Source organism: Ovis aries, chromosome X (genome assembly GCF_016772045.2).
Source record: "Ovis aries strain OAR_USU_Benz2616 breed Rambouillet chromosome X, ARS-UI_Ramb_v3.0, whole genome shotgun sequence".
NCBI lineage: Eukaryota > Metazoa > Chordata > Mammalia > Artiodactyla > Bovidae > Ovis > Ovis aries.
The window spans coordinates 23113065-23129298 of NC_056080.1; the positions used below are offsets into that span (position 1 = coordinate 23113065).

Here is a 16234-nt window from a genome sequence, read left to right on the forward strand (position 1 = left end):
TAGGGTAACCCATAATTGGCCTGCCATTCTTTCACATAAAAATTGTGCTGAGAAAGGCAGCTAGTTTAGCTTGTAACTCAGACAGTTGTATATTACAAATGCCTTTCTTTGAGCAACCTTTGTTCTTGAGTGTACAGTAGACGTGCCTTGTGCATACTTCCCATTTTGTCACACAAAATAATAACTTTGTACTCAAGGATCAAGAACTTAAAAAAGAACTGAGTTTGTGGTGGTGATGAATACAATGTGTATTAGTACAGTTTGGTGTGTCTGCCCAGGTTCATGTTTCTAAGGCATCAGCACCTTTACTGACCATTGCTTCTGCAGCGCCAGTGCAAATGATATCATTAGGAAAATACTTTTGACCTCTCCAGCCTGCAAAAAGGTGTCTCGAACCCCCAGGGATCTGCCAACCACACATAATAGGTGATATAGACACATACCTTATTCCTGGTCCTTTCTCTTGTCTTTTGAAACCTACCCCTTCCCTTTGTGCATATTGAGTTCTAGTCCAATAGACTGTATTTTTTCTCATCTTGCTTTTAACTTTTACTTTTTCTCTCTGCTTGAATGTTCTTGATCCTGTCATCTTTTCTTAAAAATCTCTTTTTTCCTTCATGTGCTAGTTCATTTTTTTCTTCCATGGTTTCTGCTCTCAAATGGTAGAGGTCTTTCCCTCTCCAGATTCTCTGTAACACATAGTTCACCACTCCCTTCTGGCACATGTAGCTTATTTTAGAATTTTTTTTGAAGAATGGAAAGTCATCTAATAATGACAGATGGCCTAGAACCAGTGACTGTCTTACTCATCATGCGATAGTTTACAATGCTTGAACTTCATGAATTATCACAGAGTGAAGGAAGTAATTTCTTCTGTAAACATTGGGTTGCTCTACACGCCAAGTATCATTGTGAGCCCTGTGACCGCAGCTATGGGCAGCGCTGACCTGTTCCTGCTCTCATGGGGCTTTTCTGTTACAAACTCACTTACTCTGCTTTTGGAAAACTTAAGTTGACAGTGTGAGTAAATCTCGTGATTTCTGGTGCCTTAATGATTTACTTAGGCAGAGAAACCACTGAGAAACAAATCATTAAGTCAGAGGAACTGTTATCCATCTGTCTTAAGTAATCTAAATTCTAAGGCTGCATAGAAGACTGAATGTATAGTCTTAATTTTTATATTCAAGTATCCTGTGCCTTGGCCTTAAAGCTCATATTTCTTTTTTGTCAGGGTTATATCTGGTTATATTAGTTACTACATGAAGGACAGAGGAGCCTTGAGGCTGTATTTTCTACATATAGCTTTCTGTCATGTTTATGTGGCTGATGTGATTCTAGCAAAGATATGTTTTGTGTATATCTGTATGTGAAGGGTTTTATTGTAAAGTTTGGGGCTTTTTCTCTCTTAGGCGTTGACCAAGGATCCCCAGGATTACCCTGATAAAAAAAGCCTACCTCATGTACATGTTGCCCTCTGGATAAATTCTCAAGGAGGAAGAAAGGTGAAAGCTGGAGATACTGTGTCCTATGTCATCTGTCAGGTAAAACTGTCATAATGAATAAGACTTACACTGCTTTCACACCCAGAGTAAAAACCAGATCTCTACAGTGTCTCATTTGACCCAAGTAACTGATGCTGTAGAGAAGGTTTAGTCTTGGTTGGTTTTACAGCATTTAAAAACATTAGTCAGGGGTATATGAAATATTTTGTTAAAATTTTCATAAAACTTTTAAGACCAGTGTTTTTTTATTATTGTTATTTTTTAAGACCAATGCTTTGGTTGAGTGAAACTACTTTGGTGAAACAGGTATATACAGTTGCTACAGTTTAAATTTGAAATGAACTTGAATGAAAGCATATACCAGTTTGCTCATGTGTCTAGCTATTGCTGCTGCTGCTAAGTCACTTCAGTCTTGTCCGACTCTGTGCAACCCCACAGACGGCAGCCCACCAGGCTTCCCCGTCCCTGGGATTCTCCAGGCAAGAATACTGGAGTGGGTTGCCATTTCCTTCTCCAGTGTCCAGCAGTAGTCCTTTATCATTCCTTTTGCAGCAGTTTCCATTCTGAATATTGGTAGAATAAGCGAGTAAATGCATGTTTCACTAGCCTGTTCAAATAATTACTTGAAAAAAATGCATGGTTATATGGAAAAAGGTAAGACATCCTAAAACCATAGCTATGCAGAAAACACAGATTATGTAGCAAGATCTCCTTTTTAATTCTTTATTTTGAATGGAGTGGGCCTAGAACCCATCTCTTGCCTTCTCTCTGGAACAGTTTTAAACCAGTAACCAGTTTTTTTTTGAGAGTAGCATGCCTGTCACAGTTAGGGATGGGGAGAAAGGTAGATCAGAAGGGGATTTGGGTTTGGGGAAAATTGTTTTTATTTGTGTGTGTGTGTGTGTTTTTTTTTTTTTTGGAAGCACTTAACTTCAATCAAAACAAAGGAGGGAGTTGCATCCCTTCTCTCTGCTTAAAAAAGTCAAAGCCTGTGTCCAAATTTTTTAGTTACTGTGGTGTGGTCTGTTCACCAAAAGGCATAATTCATCTCAGTAAGATTGTTTCTTTTTAATTAATCTAGTATTGCATTTTGTTAGTAATTAAAAAAATTAGATAAGCCTTGCAATATGATTGATCTTTGTCAAACTACCATCAATATGTTTTTATTTATTTTTTTTGTAATTTATTTTTTAATATAAATTTATTTATTTTAATTGGAGGCTATCAGAGTCTTCAAAATGTAGGAGTCGTCTGAATAATATCTGCTCTGAACTGTGGATGATGTACATAACAAATGATTTAAGTACATGGACAGGAATCAGCACTTGACTCTCTCTCCCTCCTAGGGTTACCCTTGATTAAGAACTGTTACAGAAAGCCAATTCCTGCAGGAAAATATTTCCATAAATGTCTGACTCGCTCAAGCCCTTAATGTGCTTTGCATATTGCCTTTGACAAGTCTCATCTCAAAAAAACAATTTTTATATTATGCAAATAAAGATTTTGGTAAATAGGCTAGTTTTTTTCCCTTATATCTTTATATACATGGAAAAGCTCTTGAGATTATTAATGACAGGAGCAGATAGCAGCATATAACTTTGAAAAATTATATAGGTTTTCTGAAATTGCATCTAAAGATGAAATCAAGTCACAGTTATGTTTTGGCTAAACCTGGAATGGAGATGTATGGCCATATGATATATATATTTCAAAAGTCAAGCTTATATTCCTTGATGTCTAAATATTAGGTCTTACAGTATCTTCTTCTTGGGTCTTATTGATATAAGAAAAGCTCAAAATGCTGATGCTAAATCTAATTTGTTGTATTTCCAACCCTTTTCCCATTTGACTGGTTCTGGGTCTTAGTTTCTTGTTAAAAACAGTTCTTTTATTGATTTATTCTTCTTACTGTATCCCAAGAAAAGCTATAGTACTTTAATTTGTCTTTGTCCCCTAGCAGTGGGGCATGCTCACTTTCAGTATATTTTCTAAGCAAAGCTGCCTACCTCTTTTGCTTTTAAGCACTCAGATTATTCTTTCTCTTTCCTAACACAATCATATTTTTAGAAGATGTTTCTGAAAATGTATGATGACACATTTTTAAGAGAACTGTTTACTGCTCTAAGCAAAGGTACCCTCAGAATAGCATAGCTCCTAAACAGGTTCTCTTTTGTTTAAAATTTACATTTTGACTATAGTGCTCTCGTAATAACTTACTCAGACTATAAATTCCATTGAGTTCAGAGAGTAGTGTTTGTGGTATATAATAATTTACATTGTAGTTCATAGTCTTATTAAACCTAATGTGAATTATTGGCAGAGATCTTAAATTAACTTTCACTTGTTGATTAAGTGTTAAAGCCTTTATTATTTAACTTTCATCGGACATAATTTTCATAAGGTATGCCTTTAACATAATTTTTCAAGGCTTCCAGTTGTCATCTGTTAAATCTTTTTGCCCATTGGTGTCCTAGTAAAGATGACCACATGGATTCACCATGTCTGGTTGTCCTTGTGACGTATGTACTTTGTGAAGTTCACAAATTACTACACTGGCAGTTCAGGGAAGTGCCAACCTTGCTTCTCAGTCTGTTGATAAGGTGTATGCCATATGTTTTTGCATGTACCATAGGGTCTTGCTACATTTGAGAATTAGGTCTTTGATATATTATGTCACAGCCTTAATGTTTTCCCAACATAACACAGGAAAACCTGTCATCGTTCCAATTCTTTTTAATTTAGTCATATTTGAGCTCAGATTTTTAAAATATAATAAGAAACACGTTTGGGTCACTGTTAAAACTAGTCTTTTGTGGGGATACTTAAAAAGTGCTTCAACTGGGAATATACTTGGAACTTTGTCAACTTTTTTTATAGACATGTCTTACATGAGAACATCTACTTCCCATTGGAAAGTAACTCAAGCACCATTTAAAAAAATAATTTGCCTCCACAAATTTGGTTTTTGTTCTTTATTAAAATTTTTTAAAACTCAACATTACTATAATCTTAAGGACAGATCAGTTTTTTAAAAAACTGCAATTCTATTAATTGATCAGATTTCCTGTGTTTGTTGAAAGGCAGTCTGAATATAGTTGTGGTGCATAAAGACACTGCTCAAGGATCTTTCATACTCTTTTTGTCACTGACATCCTATTCCCATCTAATAATTCAGACTTTTAAAACGGCAACAATTAAAGTTGATTAATTCTGCCTAAATTCTCTTACTGTACAGTGAACTCCTGAAAAATAATTATAAACAAGTCTTTTAATCTGAGATTTGCATGTATGCTCAGTTGTTTCAGTCGTGTCTGACTCTTTGCGACTCTATGGACTATATAGCCTGCCAGGCTCCTCTGTCCATGGGATTCTCCAGGCAAGCATACTGGAGTGGGTTGCCATGCCCTCCTCCAGGGGATCTTCCCAACGCAGGGATCAAACCTGGATCTCCTGCATTGCAGGTCGATTCTTTACTGCAGAGTCCCCAGGGAAGCCCCATAATCTGAGGTTTGCTTCCTTTCTAGTTCTTTCATTATATCTTAGCATGGGTAGAAGCTGGTTGATACACATCCTAGTTTGTTTCTGTCAGAAGCCTAGGCAGAGAAAGAGCCCATTGCCTCTAGTTTGTTGTAAGATAACGATGTGAAAGGTAGCCTTTGCTTTGACTTTGGCGCTGAACTGAGAAGGGACTGATTATAGCAGGAATCAAAGAATAGGATTGACATGGTAATCAGTTTTGCAGAGCAGCTGAGCACTGTGAATAGTTAACATTTATGAATCTGAACATTAAATTCTGTTGTTGCAGACAAGAGAAAGAGTGGAGTTAGTTGTTGGATGTTGGTCCAGTGGTGTGATGCCTTTTTCATTCACACATGGTGATGACACCACCCACAGGACTGTGTATGGGCCAATTTACTCTTACCTGTTATATCTTGTGAGCTTCCCAGGTGGTGCAGTGGTAAATAATCCGTCTGCCAGTGCAGGAGATGCAAGAGAAGTGGGTTCGATCCCTGGGTCGGCAAGATCCCTTGGAGAAGGAAATGGCAACCCACTCCAGTATTCTTGCTTGGGAAATCACATGTACAGAGGAGCCTGGTAGGCTGCAGTCCATGGGGTCACAAAGAGTCAGACATGACTGAGCCACTGAGCACATGCATGCATTATATCTTGTGTGTAGGTTACTACTGTTGGGTTTCATGCTCTTTTCTTTTCCCCTTGCTCATTTGTTTCTCAGTGACACTTAACAGCTTTCATCAAGAGATGCTGGATACACATACACCCAGTCTTTAAGATGATACTATGATGTTAACATAATAAAAGGGTCACACATTTTTTGGTCATGGCTTCTAAAAGGCCTTTGTTAGCAAGTCTTCCCTGTGTGTTTCTGTGATATGGCAGGTGGAATTATTTAATCTAGTCATGCCATCTTGTTGGTTTCATGTTTCAACAAAAAATAGAACACAACACATGCTGGATTTACATTCCTGGACCGTGGGTAAGTCATTCTCCTTGATCTTCCTCCTGTTAGATGCTTATGACCACCAACAGGTCAAAAGGACTTCTTGGGCTTTGGAATTGAATATATGAAATTTGAATTGTCCCTCTCTTTGGCCAAGTATGTGTGATTTCTCACAACTTTCCCTGTACTGTATCCTCTTATAGGATGGTTCCAATCTCACTGCAGGTCAGAGGGCCTATGCACCTGAGCAGCTGCAGAAGCAGGACAATTTAAGCATTGATACCCAGTACTACCTGGCCCAGCAGATCCACCCAGTCGTGGCTCGAATATGTGAGCCAATAGATGGAATTGATGCTATCCTCATTGCATCGTGGTTAGGTAAGTGTCCCGAGCTCCCTTATTTCAGCACCCGGTGATAGCAGACCATACGGTTCTCCCTTACCTGTCAGGAGCTTTGTTTAGAGGCACAGTACCACATTGAGCACTTCTTCATTTGCAGTTGGGCATTTGTTTTTGTCATTGTTTGGTTAACGTCTATCTCCCCTCCTAGACTGTCGACCCCACAGACTTGCTACCTATGTAGGCAGATGCCTGCTCCCGTGCTTGCACTCAGCAGATGCTGAGGGGATAGAGAGGAGGCAAAAGAAAGGATAGGAGAAGGTTTTAGGCATCTCCTAGTCTCTGAGCTTACTTCGTTGTCAGTTTAATCAGTGAATTTTCCTTAATAAGATTTATTGTATCTTGATTATTGTTTCCTCTTGTCTCAGACTCTAAATGTGTTTTCGCATGGAGTGAGAATGTACAACTTTTAACATTAAGGCATTTAACTTGTATTTGATTCCCTTTGAATATCCTGCTCTCGCTTTTTAAAATTTTTCTAAGACTGGACTCATTATCTTCTAGGAATTAGTTGATACCTAATTTCTCATCATCTCTGGAGGGTCCATCCATCCCTGACAGCTCATTCTTTCTTTGACTTTTTGCCAGGTCATCAGATTGTCATCTCTTGCTTGGAAATGTGTTTCATAACCAGCCCTGATCATATTTCTAGATGACCAGCATATTGAGAGTTATGTTGCTTTAAGGTCTCTGCTCACTATGCCGTTGTACACAACGATGAATATTTTTAGAATAACTGCCTAATAAAGTCCCTGGCTAGCTCCTCACTATCTGTAAGTCCAGTTGCCACTGACATCTTACAGTGTGTGACTTGGGCAGTTATAGATTAACTTTTCTAGCTGCAACCTTTATTTCTAGCTCAACTTATTTTGTCTTCTAAATATGGCATTCCTTAATCTGTCCCTGCTTCATGGAAAATTCTCCCCCTCCTCTCATTGAAATGTCTGGCTTAAGACACAGGCTTTGGCATCATAGGGACCTGGGTTCAAACTCTGGTTCTGTTGTTCATGAACTCTGGCTTTCGCAAACCTCTGAAGCTTGGGGTCAGCCTTGGTCTCTGGCGTCATAAACTAGAGTTGTTCTGAAGGAGCCATTAGAGATGCACTTGAGATACTCCGCCCAGGCCTGGGCAGGGTTAGTGCCTAATCTTGACCACGCCCCAGTCACTGTCAGGCCTGTGCAGAAATATGTCCAGACTCCTCTAGTCCATCAGATTTGCATGCAGTTATCTCTTGGTGTGCGTTTGTAGACTGAGATTGGACAGATGAATCATCAAATCACATACTTTTCACACTGCTCTTGTTAAATGTGTTTCTGGGCTCCTCCCCGCCAGCATGCCCCCTTCGCCCCCACACCTCCTTCTCTCCATTCTCCCATCAGTGTCTGCTCTGGAAGTGGAAACTCATTTTTGACATTTGCCTAAGCAAAACATAATTAGGAAGATAAAATTCTGCTACCAAAATCATCATATAATGTATTCTCAAAGTTGAGTTGTATTTGATGATGTTTATAAATCCTCAGCTGGGAGGAGGGAGCGTAAGTGCACAATATTTTTGAGCTTCCTTCTTTTTTTTTTCCTCTCCTCTGCCTTGAGTGCTTACTCTATCAGAAATTGTAATAAGTCCTTTGCATATGTTATCTCATTTAATCCTTTCAGTAACCCCATGAGGCTATGTTGTATCTCCTCCATTTTACAGAGAAGAAAGCTGAGGCTTAGAGAGGTAACTAACTTGGTCTTGTCACAGTGCTAGTAAGCGGCCGACTGTGCTTGGACTGGGAGTCAGCTCTGTGTGACTCCAAAGCTTGTGCTTGTACCACCACCACTTCTTACCTGTGGGAGGCTGTGACCCACGCCCTCAACCAGGAGTGGCATAGTGTTGATGCAAAGACCTGAGAGCTTCATCCTCTTCATGCTTCCTCTTCTCCCCACTGATAAACCCCTGTACAAAACATTTGTTTTTTTAGAGTAGATCTTCCTGGTTTTAGTTTGGATCATCAAGAACCTGGTCCAGAGGCTAACCATTGCCCTTTCGTTCCTTAGTACTGAATTTTCTGGTGGCCTAGAGCTGAGGAAAGGTAGATGAAATAGGCCTCATCTCTCAACTGATATTTAACAGATAAGGGTGGAGCCTTGTATTTCAGCAGAAGAGCCCTAGGTGGTAGATCATAGTTGGTAGACAGGCTGATGCCCACTTGGATATCTCAAGATTGGCTGTACAAGGAGCAGACCAGACTGATTTTGTTAGTTCCAGGGTTGTATTTAAGATCCTTTTCATATCCATTAAATTGCAGGCACATAGTAGCTGCTTAGAGACAAACTTTCTCATCATTGTGGCTGTCTTAGAATCCAGTTTTCATGTATTATTTTCAAAGCTGGTAGGCTGGGGAGCTCCATCTTCAGAGCGTTCTTGGTGTTACTTAGCACCCTCAGGCTACCAAGAGGACCATGTGACCGTGTGCACATCGCCCCTCTCCTACCTCCATCGTCTGAAAGCTCCTGTTTCTGGGTAGCTGCTTAGAGCTGCTGAAGGGCCTGTGTCTCTCACCCTGAAGGAGCTGTGGCTGCTCCCCTTTTTATCTTTTTCTCATCTTTATCTTCTGCTACTTGACAGCAGTTTTTATGTCGAAGACATGTGAAGTTGTCATCATCGTGCAGTCTGCCTCCTCGCACCACAGCCCCGGCATCACCAGCAGTATCCACATACCTATCTACATTTGTAGTAAATCTCCCAGTCTTTTATCTTTACTGCTTTGCTCATAGGAGGGTCCACGGTAATGAAGTGCAGAACAGCAAGTGCCAGTCACCATGAAGATGTGTAGAAAATGTGGAAGCTGGCTGGGCAGATCTGTGTAAGCATCTGCCCCCTGCCCTTTTCAGGAGCTGTATTTTGATCTGCATCCTTTGTTCCTCCACCCCAAGGGAAAATTAGGGTGGCTGTTCTTCACTAGGGGATTTGAGGCCCCTGTTATCGGTTCTCACTTAGCCTGTGGTTTTAGAGGAGGAGGGAGGAGATAGGGAAGTGGTGGGAAAGAAGGGGAGTGTTAGGGGGTGCCTGGTTTCTAAGAGGTGCAAGCTATAGGCATAAAATTACTATAATTTGTTTTTAAAGTTCTAAATCTGTTTTCTTTATATTAAAAAAAACTGCAGTTAGTGAACTGACACTGTTAAATGAGTTGAAGTCTGCAAATGTACACATAAAATATAAGCCCTCCAACTGTCTAATCACAGACATAAAATAATTCTCTTGCTTTTAGTGTAGTTTTTATCTTTGGCTAATGAAATGTATTACAGTGTTGAAACTTCAGTGAAGTTTGCTACTTTGTCCTTTTAGCTAGTATAAAGAAATCAGGAATAATGGCATAATTTCATTTAGGAAAATTATTAAGTTCATGATTTTTTATTTTTAAGACTCCTTTGTGGAGAGCAACTATATTTTTAAACTACCTCTTTTTCTGTTGCTTTTATACTGCTTTCCTTGAAATGAAAGGCACGCATCAAGTGTTGGTTTTATCCTGTGGCTTCACTTTGGAAATTCTCTGACTATTTCTCCCTGTCAGAATACCTCCTGAAGTCTGTCTGGTGGCATGTTGCATGGCCAGGTGTTCCATATAGGAAGGTCGTTTCAGTGAAAGGGAGAGAGGATAGTCTATTAAATGAGTGAATGAATAAGTCTGTTGAATTGAAAGAGAATAATTTGTTCTCCCTAATAACTAATGGTCCTCATTATCCCACAGTAAAATGTGTATCATTTTTCTGAAACCCATGCAAGATTATTGCTATTGGGCTTAAATAAAGCTAAATTTTACTCTTTTCCATCTGTGAATAGAAAAAAATATAGTATTACTCTTCTTATACAATAGCCCTATGGGAAACATGGCCACTAAAACTTGGAACTCTTAGCTTTTGTTCTCTAGACTATAGGTTTTTTTCTCTCTTGTTCTAATGAAAGCTCTCTATATTCTGTGGATGAAATATTCACAGTATGCTCCAACATCCAAATAGTCTTCTGTACCTAGCAAAACAGGCTGGAATGAGAATATTCTAAAGTTCATTCTTGAATTTCATCTTTTAATAAATTTATATTTAATGCATGACAATACTTAAAATTATATAATATCTTTACTCTGATGAGGACTGATTTTGTACAGTAACTTTCAAGTCCATTTCTTCATGGTCAGTTATAAAATTTCAGGCATTTGGCTATCAGGGCTGTTTTTTCATTGGTTCTGAGAAGTTACGGATGTTTGAAGAACATGAGAACTTAAAATTTAATCTCTGAAAGTAGTGCTTAAAACAAGGCAACATGCTTAAGCCACTGTGTTCCTGAGTTAAACTGGAAAGTAAAAACCCCTCTTTTTATAAAATGGCCATGCCACCTTACAGAAGGTGGTTTCTGTCAATACACAGAATTGAGTGGCATTTTCTAAGAGATGAAATGCCACCGCAGGCTGTGCCATGTATGGGTGTGCCTTTGGTAGACCCGGAGAGACACACATACAAAGGTGGTGGTGGGAGTGGGATGATACCACCAGCAGGTGCCTCCGGCATTGCTTTCTTGATCAATGAAGACTTTGCCTTTTTTCATGATTAAGCTCTCAGAAGAATGTACATACATGACCATCATTTCCAAACCTTAGATATTTAATATGACATAATTTATAATAAAATTTAAAACAAAAGATTACACCAAATGCAATGTAGGATAGTAAGTCTTCTCAGCAGATAAGAACCCCCTCTTCCAGGCTGGGTGCCAATCCAAGCATGTCACTGAATGGCTCGTGCTCCTGGCTTTCTTATGCATCCATGGAACAGATGAATGTTGAAGACCTGAGTAATGGGTGCTGTGAAGGGTACAGAGTTGAGCTGGCTGAGGCTCTTCAATTATAGCCCAGCCTGTTGAGTCAATTTCCCTCTTGTGGGAAAATCTAGGGCCAGCACAAGTACATATCCCAAAAGAGGCAAAATAAATTTTTCAGTGTTTTGGAAGAAGCAGAGCCCACTTCTAGCTGGGGCCACCCAGGAAGAGTTTATGAAAGTGGAGATGTTTGAGCACTGTGGGTTTGCACTGTGCGTGTGGAGTTGGGAGTGGCTGTCTGTGTGTCTGTGCTTCCAGCCCAGTGATGAGCACCAGAGCCCTGACTTCCAGGCCATCCCAGCTGCTCTTCAGGGCACATGAGGGAGTTCACAGAGTCTCACAAAGGGTATTCGTTGCACTGCATTGCACCTCAGTCTTTACAAGGTGAGCACACAGTGTTGTCCCTGTGACCTGGGTTCACTGTGCCAGGGGCCTGCAGTGGCACTGTTTACCTGACTCAGGCATACCTCTAAGAACTTAGAGCCCCACCAGAGCATGCTGAGAGGAATTGCTAGGAGTAGTGATTTCTTACTCTGACTTTGTAAGGCTTGGAGTTTCCAAAGGAAAATGGAGATTTCTCAAATTATTAAGTTTGATCCATTTTTAAAAATTTAACTCATTGAGGAGTAATTGGCAAATATAATTGTATGTATTTAAAGTATATAGTGTGATGACTAGAGATATGTTTACATTGTAGAATGTTTACCAAGATCAAGATAATTAACATAATCATCACCTCACCCTTCTGTGGGGCAGGGGTAGTGTGGTGAGAATGCTTAAGATCTACTTGCAGCAACTTTTAAGTATGTGATGCTGTATTATTAATTATAGATCAAGATTTTAAAGATCATCGTATTAAACATACTAAAATGATGCCAAGACTGTGTAGCCTATAGAAAAATGGATAAGATGTAATGAAGTGAAAAAGAGCTGAGTACAGCATTGTGCACAGATACTTAAACTGTGTAAAATGTATACATAATGGATAATTCAGAAAAGTGTAAAGATGATGAGTTTTAGGTTCCTCCTTTGTTGAAAAAATATAAATATTCTTATAACTAAAGTAAGACAGTTTTTATAAAATCAGATGGGAATAGCTTTGAAACATGTATGTTATCATATGTGAAATAGATCGCCAGTCCAGGTTTGATGCATGAGACAGGGTGCTCAGGGCTGGTGCTCTGGGATGACCCTGAGGGATGGGATGGGATGGGGAGGGAGGTGGGTGGGGAGTTCAGGATGGGGAACACTTGTATACCCGTGGCTGATTCAAGTCAATGTATGGCAAAAACCACTACAATATTGTAAAACAATTAGCCTCCAACTAAAATTAATTAATTAATCTTAAAAAATCAGATGGAAAAAATGGTTAAGCAGTTACTAACTCACTTGTAAAAAGGTGGGTGTTTAGGAACCTGTAGCCTGACTCTGCACATCACCCCCCACCCCATACCTATCAACATAGATGGAAAGAAGAGGATTTTGCTGTAAGAGAAGTGAAATCTTTTCTTGGTCTATTCCTTTGTGTTATCTTCCAAATATTTTTTCAGCATAAAGTTACTGTGTTTTCTCACATCTAAACATAGGAAAGAAGGTACTTGCAAGCTTTTTCTTGCTTAGAGGTACAGGTCTCATTAAGTTAAAATTCACGTTCAGGGCTATCATCAAGGGCATTAAAAACAATCCTGTCTAGCAGGATTTTTTTCTCCATCGTGATTGTGGGAGTTGTCTTTTGCAAGACAGTAAAACTCTTGGGAGTTTACTTAACCCAAAGGTTTGGATATTATTTCTTTTAAAATACTCAGACATTTCTCATTTATCTTATGGAGAGGTTTGTTGTTGCTGTGAAAAGCAGATTCAGTTGCTTGCCACTTGTATAGTCAATTGTTTATCATTCAGTTGGATCTGTAGTATTAAAGTTTATTTGTTATAAAAAAACTGCAAGCGTGTAATAGTAAAGAGAACTGTGTAAGGAGCTCCCATTTGCTCACCACCCAGCTACAACCATTCTGCAGCTGTGGCCAACCTTCCTCCTCTTCACCTCCTCTGATGATTTTGAAGTGAACTCTAGACGTTGTATCATTTTATCTATAAATATTGGTACTTCACTTTGCATTTCTAAAAGGTAAGGTTCCCCCCTCTTAGCATAAATGTAACATTATCCCTATGGGGAAAAAACCCCCATAATTCCTTTTTTCATCACATATACAATAAATGTATTTCCCCAGTCATACTGTGAATGCATTTTTCCTTTAAAATGAAGCTCCTTCTTTGAACTGGAATCCAGTCAGAGTCCAAATGATAGTTAATCTTCTCTATCCCTGTTTTGTTTTTTGACCCTTCCAATTTATTTGTTAGAGAAACTGGCAATTTTTGTCCTATGGAATGTCCCTTATTCTGGAGTTTGCTGATTGCATCCTAGAGATAGCCTTTAACACATTCCTCTGTCCTCTCTGTTTCTTGTAAAATGGTAATTAGATCTAAAGACTTGCCCATATTTCGGTTCAGCTTAAATTTTTGCTAATCCAACTTCCTAGGTGATGGTCTGTACATTTGTGAGGAGATGCATAATGTCTGATTGGAATCTAACACATTTTGAAACAAACTCAGAGATATAGCATGAGAGATGCTTAGCATTCAGTTTTCCTACCTTTTTCAGTGTGTAAATTTTCTTTTTTTAAAGTTGAAATATAGTTGATGTACAGTGTTATTTAGTTTTAGATGTACTGTGTAGTGATTTGAGATTTGTATACATTATGAGATGATCATCACAGTAAATCTAATAATCCTCTGTCCCCATACAAAGTTATTGCAGTGTTATTGACCATACTCCTTATGTTATATATTATATCCAACTCCCTCTCCCTTTTGACAGTCAGCTGTTTGCTTTCTGTATCTGTGAGTTTGTTTTCATTTTGTTTTACTTTTTAGAGTCCACATTTATTGTTATCCTGTGGCATTCATCTTTCTCTATCTTATTTCACTTGACATAGCACCCTCTAGATCCATCCATGTGTAAAATTTCAGTTTTTAGTGACTGAGTAATATTCCTGTGTGTGTCACATCTTCATCCATTCATCTATTGATGGGTCCTTAGATTGCTTCTGTATCATGACTATTATAAATAATGCTTCAGTGAGCATTTGAGTCATGTATCTTTTTGAGTTAGTGTTTTTTTTCCCCTGATAAATACCAGATGCTAAATTGCTAGATCGTATGACAGTCCTATTTTTAATTTTTTTGAGAAACCACAATACTGTGTTCCATAGTAGTTGTAATAATGTATAATCCCACCAACAGTGCACAGGGTTCCCTTCACACTACATCCTTGGTAACACTAGTTATTTGTTGTCTTTTTAATAATAGCCATTCTGACAGGTGTGAGGTGATAGCTCAGTGTGGTTTTGATTTGCATTTCCCTGATGATTAGTGATGTTGAGCATCTTTTCATGTGCCTGTTGGCCATCTGTTTGTCTTCTTTGGAGAAATGTCTGTTCATGTTCTCTGCCCATTTTTAAAATCAGGGTGTTTTTTTTTTTTTTTTTTGGCGTTGAGTTGTATGAGCTTTCTGTATATTGAATATTAACTCCTTATTGGATATATTATTTGCAGATATTTTCTCCCATTCAAGTGGGCTGCCTTTTCTTTTGTGGATAGTTTCCTCGTCTGTGCAAAAGCTTTTGAATTTGATGTGACCCTGTTTGTTTAATTTTGCTTTTGTTTCCCTTGCCTAAGAAGATATAGCCAAAAAAATACTGCTAACACCAATGTCAAAGATGGTACTCCTTAGTTTTTTCCTAGGAATTCTATTATTCAAGTCTTATATTTATAAAGTCTTTAATCCATTTTGAATTTATTTTTGTGTATGGTAAGAGAAATCAATATGAATTTCTTACATAACATGCATATAGAAAAGTTCACAAGAACCTAACTGAACAGCTTGATGGATTTTCCCAAAGTAAACACATACCAGTGTAGTCAGTCCTGAGCACAAGAAACAATATATTACTGTATCCTCAGAAGCCTGTCCTATTTCCTTCTAGAGATTATCCTCCATGCCCCAACAGAAAATTACTATCATGACTTACAACATCATAGATGAGGTTTTCTTATATTTCAATGCTACATAAATTATGTCTTTACTCTTAATGTCTGGCTACTTTCGTTCAGTCTGTGAAATGGGTCCATGTGGTTGTACTTCATTTCTGTCTACTATGAATATCTCACACTGTGTGACTACCTCCCAATGGATTCTTTCCACTCTGGGTGGTTATCAATATTAGGCATTCTTGTACATCTCTTCTGTTGAAAAATTATATGTATTTCTGTTGGATCAATACTTAGGAGCAGATTGGCTTGGTCATAGCAGGCATATATGTTCAGTGTTAGTAGATGTTACCAGTTATCTAACATGGTCCTACTAATTTAGAGCTGCTACTAGCAGCATTTGAGTGCCTGACATTCTTAGCAGTACTAGGTGTTTTCCTCTCTTCTTCATTTCATGTTGTGGCATAATGTTATGGTTTTAATTTGTGTTTCTTTGATGACTAATACAGTTGAGCACCGGTTGTCATGTTTATTGGCCATTTGAATATTTCCTTTTGTAAGAGGTCAGTTAAGTCTTTTTCTACTTTACTGTTGAGTAGTCTTTTTCTTACTGATTTGCAGGCATTCCTTATATGTTCTAAATGAGTTCTTTGGTAATATATGTTGCAAACGTTTTTTATTTGGAGTACTTTCTTCTAAAGGATAATTTACATACCATGCATATCACACAGTCAGTGTATCAAAACACAGAATATTTCGATTGCCTAGAGAGTCCCCTTGTACTGCTCAGTCCATACCCTCCCTCTCACAAAAGGAGCCACTCATCTGATTTTTATAACCATATGTTAGTTTTGCCTGTTATAGAATTTTGCATAAGTGATCTCCTCTGGTATATGCTTTTTGTGTTCAACTTCTTTCACTTAGCATATTTTTGAGATTCATACATCTTGTTGCCTGTATCAGTATTGTCT

At 38.5% G+C, this 16234-nt stretch overlaps 1 protein-coding gene across 2 annotated transcripts in view; it reads left to right on the forward strand.

Moving 5' to 3' along the window:
* The window catches only part of POLA1 (DNA polymerase alpha 1, catalytic subunit), a 291633-nt gene that overhangs the window by 121481 nt on the left and 153918 nt on the right, over positions 1 to 16234 (forward strand). For both annotated transcript variants that reach the window (XM_012106423.5, XM_042242229.2), the window contains exons 31-32: positions 1410 to 1541; positions 6165 to 6339. In XM_012106423.5, the coding sequence (XP_011961813.3) occupies positions 1410 to 1541; positions 6165 to 6339 (307 nt within the window). The remainder of the gene's footprint in view (positions 1 to 1409; positions 1542 to 6164; positions 6340 to 16234) is intronic.